Source organism: Exophiala oligosperma, assembly GCF_000835515.1.
Source record: "Exophiala oligosperma strain CBS 72588 unplaced genomic scaffold supercont1.3, whole genome shotgun sequence".
In the NCBI taxonomy this organism is placed as follows: domain Eukaryota; kingdom Fungi; phylum Ascomycota; class Eurotiomycetes; order Chaetothyriales; family Herpotrichiellaceae; genus Exophiala; species Exophiala oligosperma.
The window spans coordinates 2,554,439-2,576,171 of NW_015622820.1; the positions used below are offsets into that span (position 1 = coordinate 2,554,439).

General features: G+C 50.1%; 7 protein-coding genes across 8 annotated transcripts; 2 read left to right on the forward strand and 5 right to left on the reverse strand.

Annotated features, from left to right (window-relative positions):
* Window positions 1-1,815: 1,815 nt before the first annotated feature.
* Window positions 1,816-2,438, forward strand: PV06_03685 (uncharacterized protein; the record flags this gene model as incomplete). Its single annotated transcript, XM_016404497.1, has 2 exons — window positions 1,816-2,049; window positions 2,079-2,438. 2 exons carry the CDS (start codon window positions 1,816-1,818, stop codon window positions 2,232-2,234), a joined length of 390 nt encoding a protein of 129 aa, XP_016265502.1. The 3' UTR covers window positions 2,235-2,438.
* Window positions 2,370-4,163, reverse strand: PV06_03686 (uncharacterized protein; the record flags this gene model as incomplete). Its single annotated transcript, XM_016404498.1, has 3 exons — window positions 2,370-2,690; window positions 2,814-3,641; window positions 3,729-4,163. 3 exons carry the CDS (start codon window positions 4,161-4,163, stop codon window positions 2,370-2,372), a joined length of 1,584 nt encoding a protein of 527 aa, XP_016265503.1.
* Window positions 4,164-4,817: 654 nt separating this feature from the next.
* On the reverse strand, window positions 4,818-6,112 carry PV06_03687 (uncharacterized protein). Its single transcript, XM_016404499.1, has 2 exons — window positions 5,519-6,112; window positions 4,818-5,384 (listed from the first exon to the last, which is right to left on the reverse strand). Exons 1-2 carry the CDS (start codon window positions 5,892-5,894, stop codon window positions 4,825-4,827), a joined length of 936 nt encoding a protein of 311 aa, XP_016265504.1. The 5' UTR covers window positions 5,895-6,112; the 3' UTR covers window positions 4,818-4,824.
* Window positions 6,113-6,657: 545 nt separating this feature from the next.
* On the reverse strand, window positions 6,658-8,817 carry PV06_03688. 2 transcript variants are annotated; one of them, XM_016404501.1, is made up of 2 exons: window positions 7,900-8,817; window positions 6,658-7,848 (listed from the first exon to the last, which is right to left on the reverse strand). In XM_016404501.1, exons 1-2 carry the CDS (start codon window positions 8,392-8,394, stop codon window positions 7,060-7,062), a joined length of 1,284 nt encoding a protein of 427 aa, XP_016265506.1. In that variant the 5' UTR covers window positions 8,395-8,817; the 3' UTR covers window positions 6,658-7,059. The 2 variants fall into 2 exon arrangements, with proteins under 2 accessions (XP_016265506.1, XP_016265505.1); XM_016404500.1 differs by having other exon boundaries at window positions 6,658-8,817.
* Window positions 8,818-9,184: 367 nt separating this feature from the next.
* Window positions 9,185-12,927, reverse strand: PV06_03689 (uncharacterized protein). The gene has a single exon (XM_016404502.1). It carries the CDS (start codon window positions 12,875-12,877, stop codon window positions 9,335-9,337), a length of 3,543 nt encoding a protein of 1,180 aa, XP_016265507.1. The 5' UTR covers window positions 12,878-12,927; the 3' UTR covers window positions 9,185-9,334.
* Window positions 12,928-15,209: 2,282 nt separating this feature from the next.
* PV06_03690 (uncharacterized protein) lies at window positions 15,210-16,644 on the forward strand (the record flags this gene model as incomplete). Its single annotated transcript, XM_016404503.1, has 1 exon — window positions 15,210-16,644. One exon carries the CDS (start codon window positions 15,210-15,212, stop codon window positions 16,641-16,643), a length of 1,434 nt encoding a protein of 477 aa, XP_016265508.1. The 3' UTR covers window position 16,644.
* A 722-nt stretch (window positions 16,645-17,366) lies between these two features.
* Window positions 17,367-18,522, reverse strand: PV06_03691 (uncharacterized protein). The gene is made up of 2 exons (XM_016404504.1): window positions 18,198-18,522; window positions 17,367-18,139 (listed from the first exon to the last, which is right to left on the reverse strand). Exons 1-2 carry the CDS (start codon window positions 18,508-18,510, stop codon window positions 17,553-17,555), a joined length of 900 nt encoding a protein of 299 aa, XP_016265509.1. The 5' UTR covers window positions 18,511-18,522; the 3' UTR covers window positions 17,367-17,552.
* Between the last annotated feature and the right edge of the window lie 3,211 nt (window positions 18,523-21,733).

Consider the following 21,733-nt stretch of genomic DNA (forward strand, 5'->3'; position numbering starts at 1 on the left):
AATCACTATTCCCAGGCAGAAAGAGTGGAGCGAGATCGTATGGTCACCAGGTAGAGGACGACGAGATGACGGAACTTTTACCTTCAGTTGAGCCAGCTTCAGTCGACCCATTCCTTTGCCTAGGGTGTTTGGCACTACCGTCGGTCCAATGATGATTTTCCTGTCGTGTCAGTTTTTTTTTTCAAAATCCCGACAAAGAGTGAGCAGTTTGATCTTTTGGAATCTAGTACAAGGTAAGTCAGTATGGATGACCTTCGAGTAGAAGGTGAGTATGGTGCAACCAACCTTTGATTGAAAGTTTCAGTCTCGACAGAGAGTGTGGGCCTTTGCTATCTATACAATTTTCCGAACTGGTCGATGAGGGGTGTGCTCACAAGTCGTCAGCAATCTCTCAAGATGCCAACAACTAACAGGGCGATCCTCAGTCCCCGGCCCCTTTTGTTGGGGAAAATTTCGAGGCTACCTGCGGTGTTGCTAAGGCATACTGCATAGTGATACCTTCACGATCACTCCTGTCGTTTCGGCTGCCGATAGCTGCTTGTGTTTAGGACAATCTCCCTGCTCTTCATTGGAGTTAGGCTCGGCGTCCCCGTGGTTGGTTGGTTGGATAGGGGGTGCTGGGCGGGCTTGGGCCAGAAAGTGCGCCTCTCCTCTCCTCCTGAGAAGAAAGCGAAGAAGAAAAGTGTGCCATCCGGATGCTGCTTGCGTGCGGAGGCCGAAGACCTGCACATATTGGTTGCAGCGAGTCGTATTTTGTCAGCGAGCCAGTTTTCTGGATTCCTCGCAATCCATCGAACGTCTTTGGCCTTCGAAAAGACGTACACGCGTCTGTGGAAACTTGCCAATTCATCTTCGTCCGCAGACAAGGAAAAGGGGCGTCTCTTTTTCTCGAAGCGACCAACGACCTGTGGGCGATTATGGGAGAGGCCTCTTCAATTTCATTAAACACAATGCACCAGAAGACGTCCAGATCAAGCCCCATATCACCAAAATTGCTCGAAACCTGGAAGATTAAGAGCCTTCCAGCGATCCCTCTAAACGCTCTGAGTACAAGTCTTTTGAGAAAGCTGTGGCCACTACCCGTAACCTCAATTCTAAAAATGGACAGAAACAATCGATTTCTACAGATATGTACGACAGAGCAGATGAAAAAATCGAGACGTGAACAAGACAGGTAACTAGTCAAGCGCGACGTCACTCCTTCGCTCTCCAGCCAAGTCCCGAGGGAAGGAGGAACAGGAGTAGCAGAAGCAATTTTGTTCAGATGGAAAAGATTGCGACAAGTCAATCGACAAGGTATGTTTTGAAGAAGATGCTACGCAGAGGTCCTCACGACCGGTTGGTAACTCAAAGACGTAAGTGGGTGGACGCACCAGGTTTTTCTTCTTTAAGGCAACTCTACCCACACACGATATCAGAAAGAGGGTCACGCAAGGACTTGACACCGGCCCGGAAATCCTGCCTGCTCTCATGGTAACGTCAACTCGGGGTTGGGGCAACTCCCGACGTCAAGCGAAACGCGCTGCTGAACCGTCCAGGCCTCAAGCTTCCATCGCCATTCCGTGGTCGAAGGGGGAATACATACGAATAGCGTACGAAGTACTCAACTTCTCCTCCCAGTCATATCATATGGCGGTCCTCGGTCACATCATACCTATATGAACGGTTGGGCTTTCTGCACAGCCTATGCAGAAGCGGCTCGCATGATCCCCGACCTCAATTGGAGAGCTAAACGCCACCTATCTGGGTCTTCCCACGCTGGGCCTTGAGCAGAGATTTTGGAAGATGGGCGCAGAGTGATGGGGTTCACCATTCATGCCATTCAAGGATGTGACCGACGATGAACAGTCGTCTCCGACGCCCCATGCTTCAGAAGAGATGGTGGCTACTCCTGACGATGTCGAACAGCCTGTTATCGACGCTGACGAATTGCCGACATCAACTGATCAACCTGCTCCTCCTCCTGAGGAAGCCTCTCAAGAAGCTGCCAGTGCAGCGAAGCAAGCCCCTGGAACCAAAAGGTCTGAAGGCTGTGAGATCATTTGGCCAGTAAAAAAACAATCTCACGCTACATGAAGTTGCCCGAGGAAATCTTTGGACGACGGAAAGAATTGGCTATTGTGCCAGATCTGACGGACGGTCATGAGTTCATGACTATCATTTCATCCGAGGAACGTACTTCAGGACCCGAGACCATCTCTAGCGAACGGTGTGCCATTCAGTACAATTCATAGAGAAACGTCTACCATTTTGGCTTTCATTATGTCGACGGCGTTGTATCACATTCCAAAAAAGTCCTTTGACAACAACATGTTCATGGCCTGGGGTTTGACATTTTTGTGATTCATCAAAGTTCATCAAAATATCATTCATGACGTCCTCACTCTAGCTTTCACGATCAACGGCCCTTCCTTTTCCCCGATACCGACAGACTCCAGGATCAATTTCTCGTCGGCGTCTACGGCTTCCAACTCGTACCTCCTCCACAACGTCACCAAGACCTTGATGACACTCATACTAGCTATGTTGCGTCCTATGCATCCACGGTGACCGGTTCCAAAGGGCAACAGGTCGTTGGTCGACAAGGTGTTTCCTTCCTCGAGCCATCTTTCAGGGCGAAAGACGTCATGGTCATCCCCCCAGGTTTTTGGGTTATGATGGAGAGCGTGATTGACGATTGAACAGTTGGCCTATAAGTACAGAAAGATTGTAAGTATTGACATCGGCAGAGTATTGTTGTGAAGAGAGGAGAGAAGAGAGGAAACTATAGGGTAGGGGGAGGGTAGGCAAGAAAGGGTAGATAGCAAACCTACACCTTGAGGTATATGATGACCATCAATATCCGTACCTGCAGGATCACATATAACCCTGGGTAATGGCATCGAAAAAACCGGAGACATTCGATAACTTTCCCTTATACATGCTGTGGCATAAGGTAGTTGCATTTCCAGACCCGAGTAAGACAATGATTTGTCGTCTTTGTTCGGGTCAGGCACCTCCTCCAACCAACCATTCAGTTTCAGTTCGTCCGTCAACTTCTCCGCCGCGGTAGGGTTGTGAAGAAGGTGGTAAAACAAGAGTGTCAAGGTCCCCGACGTGGTGTGTGAACCGGCCACCAAGAAAGCAAACGCCTCGGAACTGATTTCGGCCTCTGTGAGTTCCTCACCCGTCTCCGGATCTTTGGCATGGGTGAGTCTGGACAAGATGTTGTGTCGGATCTCGGTCTTGTCCTTTGCCAATTCCACCGCGACGTGTTTGGCCGTCTGGTCGCGGAGCTTTTTCCGACCTGCCATCAAACGTTGTAGCCACGGCAGGGGGATCCGAGGGAACAATTGCATGCTGTACGGGAGCAAAGAAGGCAACATCCCGTACATGCAACCCAAAAAGATGTGTTCGTTGATGGGAGGCAAGTTTTGGGGGTCTTGGGCCTGCATGGTTCCGAACTCGGCGTTGAATATCAATTCACCCATCAAGTCGTAAGTGTAGTATCCCATCATCTCTTTGAGGTCGAATGGGGTGTCTCCGAAAGAGTCCATGGTCCTGACGAGGTGATTGATTCGGCGGTCAAAGATTGATTCCATTTGTGTCAGGGAGGCCGTCGAGAAACTATGAGCCATTTGACGACGTCTTTTGGCGTGGAGCTGTTTTATGACGATTGAATTAGTATCATCGATAAGGGATGGGATGTGGGAGTCGACAGAAAGAGAGAGAGAAAGTCAGAAACCCACCTCTTCGTCCTTGGTACCGAAGAGATTAGGATGAAAGGTGGTGAACCCGTCATAAAAGTTGCTCTTCAACACCTTTCGACCAGATTTGTAGATGGGATTGATGGCCTCGACCCCCCAGAAACTCAACTCGTTGGGACCATACCGAACGACCGGGCCATACTTCTCATGTAATTGTAAAAGAGTCTCGGGCATGTGTCGAGTTGTCAATTGGTAAACTCTCCATAGATCGGTTTGAGACGCGAGAAAAGGTCCAGGGAACTTGCTCAAAGGATGGAACCAGGTATTGTATATGATCTTGGCTAGGATGGTCGCCACACCGAGTAGAACGAGGTACGAATACAGCGTCATGATTTGATTGCTGCTGATGGGATCCCCCAAGAGAATGATCTGTTTATTCACCTGGCTGCTGCTGGATTTGGTCGACTTCCAGACCATTCAGAAGGGGGATACTCTGAGTATGATATATAGACCAGAAAAGATGGGACTGGGACTGCATCTCATCTTCTGTCCGGGGGATTCATCGTACATCCTCGTACTTCGTAGGAAGAAGGATGATGGGTGTTTTGACTAGTCTGTGGACGTCAATCAATCATCAAACGGCAAATGTCCGCCATTTTTTCCCACATCATCTCAAACTGTATCTGAGAGGTCGTGATGCTGCAGGATCGACGAGGGACTGGAGTACCCCACGAACAAAACATCTACTTCGTACCCAGTAAGGTTCTCATCGCAGAGAGATCCTCATTGGAGGTGTGGGACGAGAGGTCAGATCCACGTAAGCGAAGGGGCCTCGGAACAGTCGTTTGGGCCTTCCGATGACATTTAGCCAGCAAATAAGGCGGGTGGATTTCTATATCACCGACTGGCTGACTTGGGCGGAATGACATCCTTTCAAAACCGATATACTTTTCATCAGTCAGTCTTTTGTATGCTCCAGTTTCGGTATTGACTGATCTCGTCGGGAGTGTTGTTCGGTAGGTTGGTGGGAGACTGATATCAGGTCGAGGTCGAGAAAGGTTGTGGCACGGACAAATATGTTAAATATATGTACCTCGGGATGACTATTCGACGTGTACACTACTTGGAGTAGGGTACCTCACTGCGCAATATAACCTCCGTCAATAACCACACTCGTACCAGTCACCCAACTTGCTCCCTCTCCAGCAAGATACACCGCGGCCCTCGCAATCTCTTCCGGTCTCCCCGTCCTTCCCCAAGGGTGCAACATACTCAGAGCCGCATCCACCCCGGGCGTCTTTTGCATCATCGTGTCGAGGATGGCAGTGTCGGCAAACCCGGGTTGGAGGGCGTTGATGTGGATGCCGTCCTTTGCGTACTCGAGCGCGGTGGCACGGGTCAACTGCATGATGCCTCCCTTGGACACACAGTAACTCGTGGCGCCTGCCATGCCGACGTTTCCCATGATCGAAGCCGTGTTGACGATCCATCCGCGGTGGATCTCGGCCTCGTTGAAGGGAGACCGCCCCCAAACCGGATGAGGTTCCTGGGCGAGAAACTGAGTGACGGAGTACTTGGTACCCAGCCACGCACCGCGAGTGTTGATGGCCAGAGTCTTGTCGAGGACCGAAACGTCGGTCTCGTGGGTTCGGATCATATCTTTGCCCAGTTCCTTTGCTGATGCTTCGGCGGCTATACCTGCGTGTGTGAAAATTACAGACCAAAAGGTAAGCCTTTGCCTTCATCTTTTCAGAGTCAAGTGAAGTTGTGTTTTTGATGGGAAGGAGAAAAGTCCACGACAAGAGGGAGAAATGTGTTGGGAAGGAACTCACCAGCATTGTTGACCATTATGTCCAACCTTCCAAACACCTTGACCGCCTCCGCCACAGCACCACGAACGTCCTCCTCCTTGGTGACGTCGCACTTGATGTACACGATCCTCGGAACCCCAGATTTCTGACTCGGCCATCTTTTGGTGACGAGTTCGACCGTCGGAGTGACGAGATCCATGTTCGCATTGATCGGTCGAGCTCCAATGGTTTTCTGGTCGGGGATGTCAGGTCTCAGGTCGGCGTTGACAATGTAAGCCCCGGCAGCAGCGTACGCAAGACATATCGCTCTGCCGAGACCACTTGAACCACCGGTGACGACGGCGACTTTGTCTTGAAGTGTCGCAATGTTGCCTATGACTCTGTCTTCTGCCGCCATTTTGTGTAGCTTGTGTGTCTGGGGAGTACTCGGTGAGTAACGTTGAGACAACAACTAAGGTATATATAGTGTGGTGAATTTCGCTAGGCTATTCCTCACGTAGGAACGAGCCTTTGTTGTGATAACCTACGAGAACGAGATGGGCTGTTCAAGGAGAAGTCAATCAGGATCCAGATGCTTGTCTAGGGGAGGGTACAATGTGAAAAAGAAACGTCATGTTCGGTCCACGTAGTAGTACCAGGGCTATGCAAAGTACCCAAGAAATAGCACTACCCAAGAAACCAACCCCCAAGAGAAGATTGGAGGGGCAGCTCAACCATGCGTGATGCATTAGGGTTAAACATACCTACAGTAGTCAAGTTCCATCCAGAGGACGGATGAGCTGTACATACATACGAAAAATCCTCGCGTATATGCATGGAGCCGGTTGATCCTTTGCGGGGGTAGGAAGAGAATCAACAACTACTCTGCCTGCCCAGGTAACTAGGTACTCGTACTCCGTATACTCGTAACAAGGGTACAAAATACACACGTAAGCACAGCTACTGGAGTTACGCCCTACGAATGATACATGATCATCAAAAATGTCAGCGAAAGACCGAGGTGAATGAGATGCCCTAGGCGACTTTCTTCTGTTTCCCCCTCATGCTTCAGAGCATATGCCGAGTCAGAAGTATCGATCGCGCGCGCCATCACAAATTCTGCAAGGATCAGACCACGGGGCATAACAGAGACAAACACGGGCTCGACGCTATAGCGGGAAATCCGATCCATAAATTTCAAATGCCCATGATGGTGTGGTATCTGCAACTGTATCGCACTCTCAAGACCAAAAATGTTTCCTCCAATAAACTCGCTTATATACAAAAAAAGATCATTCAGCCGGGTCATCAAGTGCCTCCCCTATCGGGGGCTCTGTGTCTCACAAAACATGGCTCCATTGGTAGCATCCATATGATAACGATAATCACAAGGCACGCAAGGTTGTCTTACCTTACCTAGGTGCCCCTTGGCCACCAAGAAAGAACACCGAAGACCAAATGCCATCTGACGACCGCCAGATGTATCCAAAATTCCGGTCCCAATGCCAATGCTCACATGCGCAACAGAACCAACAATGCAGGTACAAATCCCAAATATTCCGACTCACAGCCAGACCGAAATTTCACGTCAATACAGTAGATGCTGCTGGTGGTGCCGCCGCGGTGGCGGCCGATGAAATTTTGGACTTCTCCGCGAGTTCAAAAGCACGCTCCAATTCCTCATCACTGTCATCTGACAAGTCATTCAACATGCGATCAATAATGGCAGCTTTATCATACACCGGTCGTCCATTAGAAAAGGCAACTCTCTTAGGCGATGTCATGGACGTCTGACTAAACTGGGTCCGCAATGGAGATGTCAATTGTGAAGCCGCAAATGTCTGTGTCGATCGGATAGTAGAATCTTGCGACAGGCTGGGATTGTATCCTGAATTATTGGGGCTGGCCATGAAAAGAAGCGTCTCGACCGCGTCTGCTTCCATTGCTGCATTCTGGCTTGGTGTTCGGTGACTCGTGGGAGGACGCGACGACTGCGACGTGTGTCGAGCACTGTGTGTGTTTTGATAGGTACCATTTGGTGTTGCCCGACGCCGAGAGCTCGGAACAATATCAACCGGAGGTGCGAGAGCGCGTCGTGAAGATACTTGTGGACTGTTCAGAGTCACCAGAGCTCGGGTTTCTAGTGTGCTGTCGGATGAGTCGCTCTCGCTCGACTCTCGTCCGTAACTCCTGGACATGACTGTTCGGGGGGAGAGCAGACCGCGTGGACGAGGCGAGTTTGGGAATCCAGAAACGGTGGACCGCGGGGATTGTGAGGCTAGGGATTCGACTTCATCGAGGGAACGTGTCTGCCAGCCATTCTGCACTTTGATCATTGCGTATTTTAGTCGGGTACGTAGCTGTTGTGAGAGCTGGTCTGTGTCAGTCCCTGGATTCGCCGTGGTTGCTCTGGCCAATCCTACCTCTGAGATATTGCCATTTGATACACTGCTTGTCGTTCGGGCATGGCCAAACCCTTTAGACTGGCTCACGACGTCTGCAAGTCCGTTGACACTCGACCTTTTCACCTCGCCACTTGCTGTGCGTTTTGCTCCGGAGAGACTGTTCGGCGGAGGACTTTGTGAATTGGTATTTGAACGGTGTTCTTGCACAGCATCTGTAACTGCAAGGTTCTCCGTCGACTCCTTCTGTTCCTGCAACTCTATAGACCGCGTCTCCTGCGACCCCAGCTGGCTCGACGTGGTCGAGGTGGGTGGTGTATCCTCCTCCTCGTCGGGTACAGTGGGTAATGCCGCTGTGCTGGACACATCGCTCGTCGATATGTTCAATGGGATCTGCTGTGAGGTATTCGAATCTTCAGAACTGCGTGCAAGGTTTGTAATCGCGGCTTCCGGGGGCGCCAGTGTCAACGGGTGTGGATCCAGCATGGTTGACGCATGCGTAACGGCATGCTGCATGCTCGTGTCGTGGTCGGCCGCCTCGGCAATATCGGGTGGATGATTCAAAACCTGGTTCTCGAGGGAATGGTGGAGGTTACTAGGTATGTGTATGAACCCGTGAAGGAAACAGGGAGAGGATATCGGTGAGAATGTAGACAACGAAACGACGGTAACAGCAACAGATCACGAGGGTCGTCGCGTTCGCCCTCGCCTGTCCGTGTTGGTAGGTTTAGTGGACCTGGTAGTCAGTTACAGCAGCTGGTAGTTGGTGGGGACTGATGACTTATGCCACTGCTGGACACGCGTAGATTGAGGCGTTTCAAGGCAGACGCGTTGTTGTGACAGAGACCGAGGTGGAAGCATCGATAGACGGTAAAGGTTGTAGCAGTAGCAGCATCAATCATGACACCGCGTAGTGGATGTAGAGATCAAGTATGGTCGATATCTGTGGTGTCACGGCGATAGAGATACACGCGATCAGTCTCGCTCGGTTCGTGTGTCCTGCAGCGGCAACAGCTTTGGCCATTTCCTACAGTATGGATGAGTACCTGATACAGTACACGCGCCATTTCTCCGGGGCCGGCGGTCAATGTGTCCCCTGTAGTCGTGGCCTGTGCGAGACCCTGGAGAGCCCCAAACAGCCCTTTCGGACTTCTCCAAGGGCCCGGGAGGCCTGGAAATTCTGCTTAAGCTTCAAGGTGTGCGCCCAGCCTCTAAATTTTCACTCGCTAAACTGCACCTTTAGGTACTAGTTCTGCATCACAGACCAGGTGTCGACACAGTATTGAACCATTTGACTCGAGACTATGCAAGAGAGATCGCCTATATTCGACGTATCTGTTGAGCTGCTCCAAATGGTCTTCATATTGACACAATACGGAGTACAGAGAGTATAGTCTCACGCTCACGGGTATCAATCCATCATCCTCACAACCGGCACAAGGCCAAAGTCATACGTTTATCGTCTCGACCGCTTCCCTCCTCCACCACCGCCAGCCTGTGCGTGCTTTCGCTTGCGACCTTCTTTGCGCCAGAACTCGTCCCGTTCTCTCTTTTCCCGTTCTTCCTTCTTCTCCATATTCTCAGCGACCTTCTTGCGGTAAACAGCTCGCCTCTCTTCTTGCTTTTTAGCTCGCTTCTCCGCCTTCTCGTTCCTCATGGTTTGTAATTTCTGCATCAGATCTCGGGCTTTCTTCTCCTCGCCACCCATCACCACAGCTCGCTTCTGGAGGTAGGTTGGTGCTTTTCTTGCTTTCTGTCGCGTAATTTGTGATTTGAATGGAAGTTCTGCCGCCAATGCACGTGGTACTCGAAGAGGGTTGAAATGTCGATTGGGTCGTTCGATTTTCGTGTAAGCGGAATCCTTGACCAGTGGTGTTGGGATACCCATTGATGCTCGAACGGCTCCCGTCAGTCGCATGGCCTGCCATCCTTCCGAACCATCATCGATTCGTTGGCCCTCTCCGTCGAGATCTGCTGATCCGCTGGGAGGAGCATCGAGAAGGTTGGTAACAGGATTGTAAAATCTGTGGGGTTTGACTGGGTACCAAGCTCGAAGGAAGACAATGTCTGACATGAGGATCTTGTCTTCGAAAGTGGCTCGGAAATGTCCTTCAGGTTTGCTGAGAGCTCTCTTGATCTGCCCGCGAATTCCAGATACCGTTCGTATACTAGCTCCTTCAAACTTGGCAATTTCTAACGACGAATTGAACATGTTGCGTATGAATGCCGTATTGCGGAAGATCTTGTACGGATATCCCGTTAGTTTGAGCTTTTTGACGATTTCGGTGGTTTCATCCACGTTCAGTACAACTCCAGTGGCTGCAATTCGGAACCCAGGATTGGCGTTGGAAAAGGATTGAACACAGCAGAATCCAGTGTTCGGTGCCACCAGCGGACCATAGAAAGTACCAAAGCAATGCATGTGTTCGGGGGTATATTTGAGCATTCGGTTTCGTGTCCGTGAATCAGAAATCGAATAAATTGGCAGTGTTTGAAATCTCCTCCACCCCAACGAGAAGATGAGAGGATCATTTGTCTTGAGAATCTTCTTGTGCCATCGATGTCGCTTGATGCGGATCTGAACAAAGCCAAACCGGTCCTCTGTGGGAGCTAGTCCTCCGATGATGACGGGAAGCTTGGGATTGAAGGAGCGGACGAATTCGTACGGTACTTTGTCCAGCACAATTCGTGCGTATGTGCCAGCCTTGAATCCTTCTGCGCGCGCTCGGGCTACTGGATCCAGACTGTCGAATTCTGCTCGATTGATGTCGAGTTGTTTCTGGAGCATTGCTTTTTGAGCGTCATACCACTCGTCTTCGCCAAACTCTTGCTCCGTAGCCTTGACTTCACTTTTGCCGTTCGCAAAACCTTCTCGATCTTCTTCTTCAAACCGAAGCTTGAGTTCTTCCTTCCGTTTGGCATTCTTGATACGTTCTTCTTCCAAAGTCAACTCCGCTTGTGCCTCTGGATCCGCCTCAGCTGCTGCTTCCAAGTCTTCGAACTCGCCGTCGCCTTCGTCAGACTCGTTCTCGGCGTCTTCATCAAAACCACCGTATTCGTCCTCGTCGGAGTCTGCATTTGCTCCTGTGGCGAGGGATCTCCGCGTGAACCGGGACATGATAGTTTGTATTTGATCTTCATCCTCCCATTTCTGCGTCAGGTCTTCATAGTCATATCGTGGAGTTTGTCGATCTTCTAGTTCTTCCTCCTGTTCAGTCTTAGCTTTGTTGAAAAAATTGTCTTCATCATCAACTTCGTCTTGTCCAGTGTGGTCGTGATGTTTTTGCTCTCCTCGCCATTTTGCAATTGCTTCGGCTGGGGTCAAAGTCAGATCGTACATCAATCGAGACAGATCAGCAGCGCGGAATGCTACTTGGGTTGAATGTAGCTTTCGAGCATCTTCGGACAAATTTTCTTTCCACCGGAGACCACCATCATCCTCACTCCCGTCGAAGTCCGAATCCTCATCGTCAAATTCCTGTTCGCCATGCTCGTCGCCAGACATGGAACCCAAGTCAGAGTCGCTGTCGGCAAACTCCAGGTCGCCCTCGACTTCTTCCGCGTCTAGTCCCTCCTCAGCGATGCCAGGTCGGCCGGTATGCTCAGAGAAATCGTTCACTTCGTCATCGTCGCTCGCCTCATCATTACTTTCTCCGCTGACAAAGCCCTCGTCGTCATCATTATCATCTTCTTCGTCTTGGTCGACGACATCATTGTGAATGCCAGTTTGGCCGAATGATCGGATTCCTCTTTTTGTGGTGCGGCCCGTGTCGTTGTCAGGGTTATCACCTTCGGTAAGTTGTTGCCCACCCTGAAAAAGCCGAACACCACCCTCAGCCTCACCCAGCAGTCTCCGTTCACCTTGGAGACTCATCATAAGCTGCTCTCCAAGACCTCTCTCCTCTCCGTCATCTGCATCTCGATCGAAGGTGTTCGTTTTAACATTTATGTAGACAGCATCCTTGTCTACCAGAACACCGCCAACATCGGACATGGGGGCAAAAAGGACTTTCTGCTTCTCGCCTAGTTTCCTTCTGGACGACTTTCCGGTGGCTTTGGCCATGGCTTGATCTAGGAATGGCGTAGGACAGGGATCTGGCAGCGCTTCAATTTCTTTGACTGACAAATCCCCTACACCAGGAACATGAACCCTCGCTCCATCGGCAGGAAAATTGGTGCCTCGGAGATACCCGTAAAGCGCAACTTGTCTGTCGCACTTCTCATTCTCTTCAATCTGGGTCGGAGGAGTGACATCGAGTAGACGATCTGCCAAACAATAGGGGTGGCTATTTCTCCAGATCAGCGGTCGAGGATTCTTCATGACCGACAGAAATCTCGACAGATTGTGTATTTCTCTATCCGGGTACCGCCCGTTGATAACGCCGGACAAGTAAAATAGCTTTGCGCCTTGGTAGAGTTCCGACCAGAATCTGTGTTTCAATCTCTTCTTTGCCATCCGCAATGTACTCTGTTTCTTGAACAGGTCCAGATGTGTAAGGATGCCAAAAACATTTCCCGGCATTCCAGACACGCTCAAAGCGTTCAGAAATTCCATCGTCTCCATCTCAAACCCATAGTTGCCGTCTATCATGAGTAGGACGATGTCAGCAATTTTTGCAACATCGATCATAGCAGCCAGAGAATCGGAAGGACATTCGAGGAAGGTAAGTCGCCGTCTTTTCGAGGTTACGACTGTTAGAGGGCCGGTAGGGTGCGACAGAGTCTGCTTGGAATATCGTTTGATTATGCTTTTAATGAGGGTGGTCTTGCCGACGCCAGGAGGTCCAACGACGGCCACAACGATCGGAGGTGCTTCTTCTGGAAGTCGGTCGACTTGAGGAACATGTAATCGCTTCTCATTGATGTCGCTTGACCGAACAGCCTGTTTCGCCAGGCGGCCAGGGTTGGCGACGGCGAAGGCTTTGACATTTTTCTCTCCTCTTTGTGGTTTCTTTTTCTCTTTCGATGGCCTATGAGGCTTATTCGATTGTTTCTCCATGGTTTCTCGTAGTCCGACACCACCTCCCCCAGCGCTGCAGACTCGAACTCGTTAAGATTCAAAACTGCGGACTTGACGCAGGAAAAAATATTGGGTGGCGCCACGGACTTAAGATTTCACTACGGAGTAAAGCTTGAGTAGCCTGTCCAATAAAGTATTAGGCATGGCTTAGGGCTCTGTTTAGGGCCTACTACGAGAATTAGTAAGGCTGCGTTCCCCGCATCACAGCCTTGCGAGGGGAAATTTTTTCTACTGCTCATGATGGCATTCATCAAGTATCGGTGTGAGAGACATAAAGAGCATTCCATCACCATTAGTATGTTTGCAGACTAGGATAGGTACCTATACGACAAACCTCAAATGCGGTAAGATCTGTGGCTTTCAAAGCCAATCACTGTTGACCATCTGGTAGAAAGGTAGTTAGATAGGATGGCTTCAGACCGTTCCCGGCAGTTTATTCGCGATGACAGTGTTTACATCAGTTCCTCGGCCAGCAGTGGCAGAAGCGTTCACGCTGCGAAACATGTCGAAGCCAAATCACAAATCATGTACGTGGCACAGCCACTTATGGTTGCGCTGGAAACGGCCAAGCTCCCAACGAACTGTTATTTCTGCTTGAAATCACCCCAAGAACTTCTTCCTGATGTGAATGGTCAAGTTCCAACATTGAAGAAGTGTACTGGGTGTCAGGTGGCCAGATTCTGCAATAAGGTACGCGGGTGTTCTTGACAACAAGAGGACCTGAGAATCTGCTAATAGCATCTACAGAGATGCCAAAAATCAGCATGGGCCCAGTACCATCGACTGGAGTGCAAGGTGTATGGACGCTTGTTTCCTAATATTCTTCCCAGCAACGTCAGAGCCATAATTCGGCTGTTGATGCAGAATGAAGCAGGTCTGCTTCCTGTCGGTGAACTGGACGAACTTCTGAGCTTAGAGAGCCATTGGGATAAACTCCAAGGCGCTGGAGGAGAACGGTGGGAGAATCTCTTGTTGATTACCCAAGCTATCAAGTCCTACTCTGGTTCAGACTTGGCTGTACAGCGCATCTTGCGAGTTTTGTGCATAGTAAGAACATTCTACAAGATTTTGGGTGTTGACAACTGACCATTACAGCTAACAATCAACACATTCACGCTCACAAACCCATTCTTTGAGTCTCTGGGTCTAGCGCTACATCCCAGAACATCGATGTTCAATCATTCATGTGCGCCAAATGCCTACGTACGGTTCGACGTGTCCCAGAGCGAGTCAAGCGGAGCTTCAAACTATCAAAGTATATCTGTCCACGCCTTGCGACCACTCGACAAGGATGAAGAGATCACTCTCTCATATGTTGACGGAAAGAATTCCTTCGAGGCGCGGCAACAGGAGCTCAAAGAGCGGTACTTTTTCACCTGTGCGTGTACGCGATGCATGAGCGAGCAAAATGCCACAGTCTTACCACCTGAAACGACTGAGAACGCGAAAACAATGGAGAATCATGTGACACAATTGATGTCGAAAATTCAACAATTGCCCGTGGTGGATAGCGAACTGCTGCATGAAATTAGGACAGCCATGGCAGCTTTCGCTGAGCTAGGATGTTGGCCGCTGTATCACTATCCATGGTTTCAGCTACGGCACGGACTCACGGAAGGTCTTATTAATTCGGGGAAGTGGTCAGAGGCCCTCTTGCAATCTGCAATCATTACACGTTACATTCATCCAGTGCTATACGAACAAGGGCATCATCCCATCCGACTGACGGAGATGTGGACACTTTGGAATGTCTGTTGCTCTTGTTTGGAGTCGGGCTATGAGCCCGTTGATCAGGCCCGGGACAATAAGTCTTTTCAGATGCTCAACATACTTCGTTGTGTTGTACTCGACGACTTGAATAAGGCTTTGACCAATGGCATCAGAGTCAACGGAGCAATCGAACACATCGTCGATGTATCACAACGGCGAGCCTCTATCGAGGACAGAACGTGGGGAGAGTATCGACGAAACAAAACGCTTGCACGGAAAACTGTCTGGGCCTGGCTAGAGAGTCAGATCAAAGCGCAATTGAAGAATGAGGGTGTGCCTCGCACCCTCATTGAGGTCTCAATGGCACAAAATCCACCATGCTGACTTTGCATCTACTGAGAACAGTCAAGTTTTAGCCCCCACAAGGGTCTGTCGGCCCCAGGCTTGGGTGATGCAAGGGATCGTCATCCAAGAAACTGGTGCCTGCCGCAGCTCGGAGTACATCCCCTTGCCCAACAACTTTGTTGGAAGAGGTGACCTTATGATCATTCTATTTATGAGAAACATTTAGCTTTTGCTTCAAAAATCGAGACTTTTTATGATGGAGCAACATTCAGACAACAATAAGGGCTCTCACAAGGCATGTGACGCCAAAAGTTCGAATTCTGTCGCTCAGAGGTTCTTCGAAAATGCCGGGGCCCAACGCGTGAACACAGACGCACACATTTTTAGCCGTCTCAAGATTCAACATTCAGGCATCCATATCACTGTTGTTCCCGAATGGAACAGCAATTTAAAAGCCTACGCAGCCACAGGTAATGCCAGTATTGAATCGGCACAAAGCGACTCAAATTACTGGCCCGATTCACTGAAATGGACCTTATTTATGCCACCTCTCAAACGTCTCGACGGAGGCAATGGGGTGGTGGCGGAAGAGGCCTTCTTCGAATCTTACCTGTACAAATGGCAGAACATGACTTTTCTAGTCTACCTTGTCGACGGCCGTGACGGTACAGAGGCCTGGCCTCAGACCCGCAACCAGTACATTCTAGGCGACAAGTCTGCCGTTGAGACATTGATTGCAACAGTCGGTCGTTGGCAAGCATCACTTCACGATGAAGTCTGGGTCTTCGAGGGATACTGGTACAAAGATTCCCAGCTGTACGAAAGCGTCATGAAATCACGATGGGAAGACGTCATCCTCGACGAAGGCATGAAAAAAGACCTCGTCGAGCTTGTCGACCGATTCTTCAGCTCTCGCGAACAATATCACCGTCTTCGCGTACCGTGGAAACGAGGTGTCATCTTCTACGGTCCCCCAGGGAATGGCAAGACACTCTCGATCAAAGCGACCATGCGGACTCTGTACAAACGCATCCCATCCATTCCGACCCTTTACGTCAAGCTGCTCCTGAACCAGTTCAGCATTGAGAGCGTGTTTACCATGGCACGACGAGAGGCGCCGTGTTATTTGGTGTTTGAAGATCTCGACAGTCTCGTCACCGACGAACTGCGCAGTTTCTTCCTCAACGCCGTGGATGGAGTGTCTGAAAACGAAGGCGTGTTCATGATAGGAAGCACAAACCACATCGATCGTCTTGACCCCGGCATTGCAAAGCGGCCGTCTCGATTTGATCGGAAGTTCCTGTTCCCCAACCCAAACTTTGACGAGAGGGTGCAGTACTGCCAGTATTGGCAGAAGAAATTGAGCGACAATAAGGACGTTGAGTTCCCGGATGCAATTTGTCCAGCAGCAGCGAAGCTCACGGATGGGTTCTCGTTTGCGTACATTCAAGAGACGTTCGTGACCGCGTTGTTGTCTATCGCGAGAGATCCCGACGGTGGCGAGCGAATGGACACTAATGAGGTAGACGACTTGCAGGATGCTTGGGATATGATTGACCTGGTGGACGGACAGATGATCAAGACAAGCAAAGAGAAGGGCTTAGACGATTATGTCCTTTGGCGGAACTTGAAACACCAGATTGAGCTGTTGAGGAAAGAGATTGATGATGACGATGATTCGAGGGATTGAAATGGCTTGATGCATATTGTGCCTTGTTTCGAGTACCCTCCATAAGAACAATATGATAGAGACATTGGTTGGTTGTTTGAAGGACTACCGGACTTATGGGTTATACCGACTGTATCTTTGTCGTCGAAACCAAAGACACTAAACCTTGAGTGCATATGTATTCCAGTCGTCAGTATTTATCCGCTGCCCTCCCACTCCCACATCATCTCTCTGTAAAGGCGTGGAGGAGGAACCGGGTGTAGGCCGAAAGGCGCAGGTACCGTGCTAGGCGTCAAGGAGAGCCATGGTTGCGGTTGGCGCACAAGGAGTCATTTCATCGTTGAATGGGAAAGGCCAGGTGGGCGACTTGCAGATATATCTGATACGAAGGCGTCCAGGAAGTCAGTAATGGGATTTCTTGAATCATGAGTGAGAATGACCGCGATTCAGACCAAAGAACGATTCACAACGGGCTGGGTTGAATTACGGCGATGCACACAATACATGGGGTGCAGTATGGCGCAATGCAAGCCTTTCCATTGACTGGCATTTTTCGAATTCAGTCCTCGTTTCTTCAAATATTCCCTCAATTTACACAGAATGAGTTTCAAGGCATCAAATCGTGTCTCATGAGACCAGGCATGCAATGTGATTTTGGCATCGTATGCCCTGCGGCCGTGCAACAGCCGTCGATGCTCGATGGAAGCAGATCTATTTCTATGCATACCACTACCTATCTAAGGACCAAGGTCTCACATTACAGATCCGATATATCTATCTCTTTTCCAACCCAGAAATTGGAATACCAGATGCTTATACTCTCCGAACACTACGCTAATCATGAATGATGATATCCGCTGATATACAGAAATGCAACGCTGAAATTGACAGATGTTCCGCCTCTTGTGGCCACAACCAAGATTCACATCCTCACACAGAAACTTGGGCCACTTTCGGCTTCTCAGCCCCGTTGAATAAGAACATTATCGTCACCATAAGCTTACCAGCCGCAGACAGCAATAAAGCTGCCTCACTTCCAACTACGCGATAGATGTACGCACCGAAGAAGCCGCCTGAAACGAGAGCCGCAAGGAAACTGGCACGTCTTGTCCGAGGTCTGTTCCTCAAAGCGAGCAGGTTCTTGTCGATGAGCAAATCGACCCAAGCCGCCGTGGCCATGGCCGTACTGATTTCTGTCATACTCAAACTCCGACTCAGCACGACCTGGCTTCCTGCCGCGAACGCCAACAACCCGATTATAATGACCGTGTGTGTACCCTCGACGTGAACACCATAACTGTATTGCAGTGCTGCCGCGATAAAGATCAACCCTGTCTGGAAGAAGTTGCAGGATACGATCCAAGCACGGTTTCGAGGTCCAATTATATGACTCAGTTGGCCTGTAATGTATCCTGCGAGGAGAAAGCAGCCGAGACTCATACCGATGTTGGCGGTGATGAACAGGTCATGTGTAGCTTCAGGTAGGATGACGGCCATTGCGAACATGACGGTATTTCCTTTTTGTTCTTATCAGCCTGGAGCGAGTGTCTTGGGGACATGAGATTGCCAACTTGCCCGTCTGGTTAGATGCGAAACAGTGATAGTCTGGGAACGTGGTCACATCTTGAATGCCGGTGCAGAAGGTTACGATGAGGAGCTCGATTTCAGCAAATAGGTCGACTCGGATGGGACTGGAGAGGTGCGTGCGCAGACGACTGAATTTCGAAGCCGACTGTTTCACCTGGATTTGTGTATTTGGGTGGCTATCGGACTGCTGTCCTTTCGCCTGCGCTAGATCATCAAGGTTTATCTTTTCGGAAATTGGAACATTGTCTTCTTCTGGTGTGACGACACTGACGACGACAGTGTCAGGTGTCTCTGTGGCCATGTTCAAGGGAATTTTGGTAGTGAGGGAATGTATTGAGACAAAGGAAACATGGGCGAAAAATCACTCACCACACGAAAAAACGGCATCCGAAGGTCTTTAAAGCAAGGGCGGGCGAAAAGCTGGTGGTCAGTCGGGCACCATCGTGTCCGTGTCCACTTTGCGGTGTCTCGATCAAGACGCCGGACCCTCGGGGACTGGGGATGACGGCCTATATTACTGCCCAAATCAAGGGATCCGTGGAGAGCAGTATTTTTTTAGCCGACGAGCCGGAGCCCAGCAACATACGAGGTACTCCGAACACCACCATCCATAACCCACCAATAAGTCCCTCCATCTGCAGCAAATTGGGACAGAATCAGGCAATTATTTCCATGTGGAGTTTTGCAGCCGCCATGCTGCCCATAGTCCTTTGGTAATCAAGTCTTGAGAGTTCTTCTTCGTTAATCTTGTCTAGGCCGCATCTCGCGAATATTCAGATTAATATCATTTGAAGCAAAGGGACTCTTGCCATCGGACCACCAAATCCGTGCACGCTTTGGCACCGCTTCACCCACGCCGCGTATGGGTATGATCCGAGAATGCCCGGCACACACGACAACACACTCCTTTCACATTCTAGCGACTTTCCTAAGGTATACTACGACCCACTGAGCTAATCAAATTGCAGCTATCAGTCACGTTTCCAGCATTCTAACTTGACATCAAGCAATGCCTCCTGGGAGCTGTCGGAGCTGGAAAATCGACACTCGGATATCGGTGCCGAGATCCGAGACTTGACTGCCTGGCTACACTTTTCCCGGTTCTCGCTCCAAGGCTCGTGTCATGGGGACGGCCAGTGTGGCAAGTGAGGGAAGGAAGAGTCTCTTGAAGATCTTGGCCCGACACGGAACAAATTATTAAACAAGTTCAAAAAGTCATTGCTGTATTCATTCGCGACAATCATTACGACAGACCAGATTCCTGCACTCATCTCACAAAGGCTGAATCAAATCAATCAACCAGTAAACTTGCTTCGCGCTCTCAACTGCGCGCCAAAATGATAAAGGCCATGCATGCCGATGATTCCAATCACCGACAATCCCACCACCAGCGACACCCCCTTCGAGATGCCGAGATTGACATACATTTGTCGTGAGAATTGTACAAACGCCGCTGCAGTCATGGACCTGGTGAAGTCATTGGCAGCAAACAGCGAAGCGACGTAACGAGGGTACGCCAATGCGACATAGCACACTATGCTCTGGAACATCCAAAATGATGTAGCACAAAAGATGGCAACGCCGACGGTCGGAGTGATCCAGTGGATGTCTTCACGAGCTGTCCAAGCAAAGATCAGCAGTCCGACGGGCAGACCCCAAGCGCCGACAAAGCCAGGCAGAAGCCACTGTTCTTGCTGTACTGGCTCGCCTTTCTGCTCGTGATACTTTTTGGCTCTTGGGATGAAGACCCGTCGAAGGTAAAGGTAATAGCACACGACGGCAAACATACAACCGACGACAATGTTGGTGAAGATCAGACCCATGGCTCCTAGGGACATCTTGTATGTGCCAAGATACACAAGAGGGAACGCCTCGAAGAAGGAATAGTAGGTGGCGTACACGAGAGCGCCGTACACACATGCATAGCCGATGGCCGGGTCCTTGACGCTGATCTCCAGGGGTCTGATCATGGCTTCTTTCAACGCAGCACCGAAAGGGGCAGATCTCATCTCGCAAGGTGCCAGGTACAAGTCATTGCCGGTCGCCTTTCGCAGCCGTTGTGCCCGGTGAAGTAAGATGGTGTTGGGATTTGTTTCCGGGAGAAAAGGTAGGAGAAGTAGAATGATGCCAGACATGATGACCGTCTCGTACAGCGGCCACCTCCAGTTGTTCATGACGGCGTAACCGCCCAGGAGAGGTCCGAAGCTACCAGAAGAAAGTCAGTGTGTGGTTTGTGGAGGAGGGGAGAAGGAAAGCTCACGCAGGTCCACAGTACATGGATGCCACCCAGAACATGTATCCGTAGGGTGCGCCGTACATATCGTAGACGTCCTCGATCGAAGCAGCGCCGCTGGCTAGACAAGGACTCCCGAAGAAGCCTTGCAAGAATCGAAGGACGATCAATCCGGGGAAATTGCCGACAAAGCAAAGAGCGATCGACATGACGATGAAGATGGTGAAGGAGTAAAGGTAAGGTGGGTTTCTTCCGATGCTCGGAACTTCGCTGAGAGGTGAGAAGAACATGGGACCCATACCGTCTGATTGACATTAGCAGCCACCCAACCCAGCCAGAAACACGGACACTTACAGCCAACGACGTACATGGACAGCCCGAGACTTGCCACGACAATGGACACATTGTATCTCTGCATGATGAACTCGACGTCGGGAGTGATGATGGAGGCGGTGAGGTAAACGACAAAGGTGTAAACATTGACGAGAGTCAACGTCCACGTCTTTTTCCTTTGGGGCCAATTGCGAGGATTGTCTTGATCGTTTTCTGCAAAGGTCACCACGATGGCGTCCGCAAGTTCCTTTCGGGATAACTTTTTGTTGTTTGTGATGATGTCGCTGCCCTCATCGGTTTTTGTGCCGACCCTGGCGGAGATTTTGGACAAGGTCTTTTCGAGATCATCACTGGACGACGATATCTCTTTGGCAATGGCTGGCATTTGTCGAGGTTCGAAGTTGGGAGCTTCCTCGGGCCATGAAAGGTATGATCTGAAGCCGATCAGGCGTAACAAATGTCCTGCAGGAGTGTCTCTGAGTGCTTGGGCCATGTTGGAAAACTATATACCAAAAAACTTCACAGAAGAATTATGCTGGACAATTATGGTCTTGGTGGATTTGTCAGTTGCCATCCCCGGCAGTCAGTAGATATATATATTTCTTTTCCCTCTACGTTATATTGCATATCTACCGCTCTGCAACCACGGCCCATGAGAGATGTCAAGCATAGGGGAGACGTAGCAAGGTGCAAGGCTGGCTGGCTGAATGAATCAAGTTCCCAGTCATCGGCTGGACTGTAGCCACAATTTGGGACCTTGGCTTTTTCGTTCGATGTACGCGCCTTTCAGCACATGGTAAAATGGAGTACGGAATGGCTAATGATTGAGAATATTGCGCTTGCCGCAGGCCTTTTTGTTGTCATTGAACATGGCATAGGTCGAGGCCCTTGACGAAGGGGGGTTCAAACGGTTACTTGAATTGGAATGGTCAAAACTTGCCCTGAGATGGCCAAATAA

Excerpts from the sequence above, each read along its gene's own strand:
- PV06_03687 (XM_016404499.1), bottom strand. The coding sequence starts at position 5,894 with ATGGCGGCAGAAGACAGAGTCATAGGCAACATTGCGACACTTCAAGAC. Across the intron at positions 5,385-5,518 it reads CATAATGGTCAACAATGCTG|GTATAGCCGCCGAAGCATCA; the intron begins GTGAGTTCCTTC and ends TCACACACGCAG.
- PV06_03688 (XM_016404500.1), bottom strand. The coding sequence starts at position 8,394 with ATGCAGCATGCCGTTACGCATGCGTCAACCATGCTGGATCCACACCCG.
- PV06_03689 (XM_016404502.1), bottom strand. The coding sequence starts at position 12,877 with ATGGAGAAACAATCGAATAAGCCTCATAGGCCATCGAAAGAGAAAAAG.
- PV06_03691 (XM_016404504.1), bottom strand. The coding sequence starts at position 18,510 with ATGGCCACAGAGACACCTGACACTGTCGTCGTCAGTGTCGTCACACCA. Across the intron at positions 18,140-18,197 it reads TTTCGCATCTAACCAGACGG|GAAATACCGTCATGTTCGCA; the intron begins GCAAGTTGGCAA and ends AAGAACAAAAAG.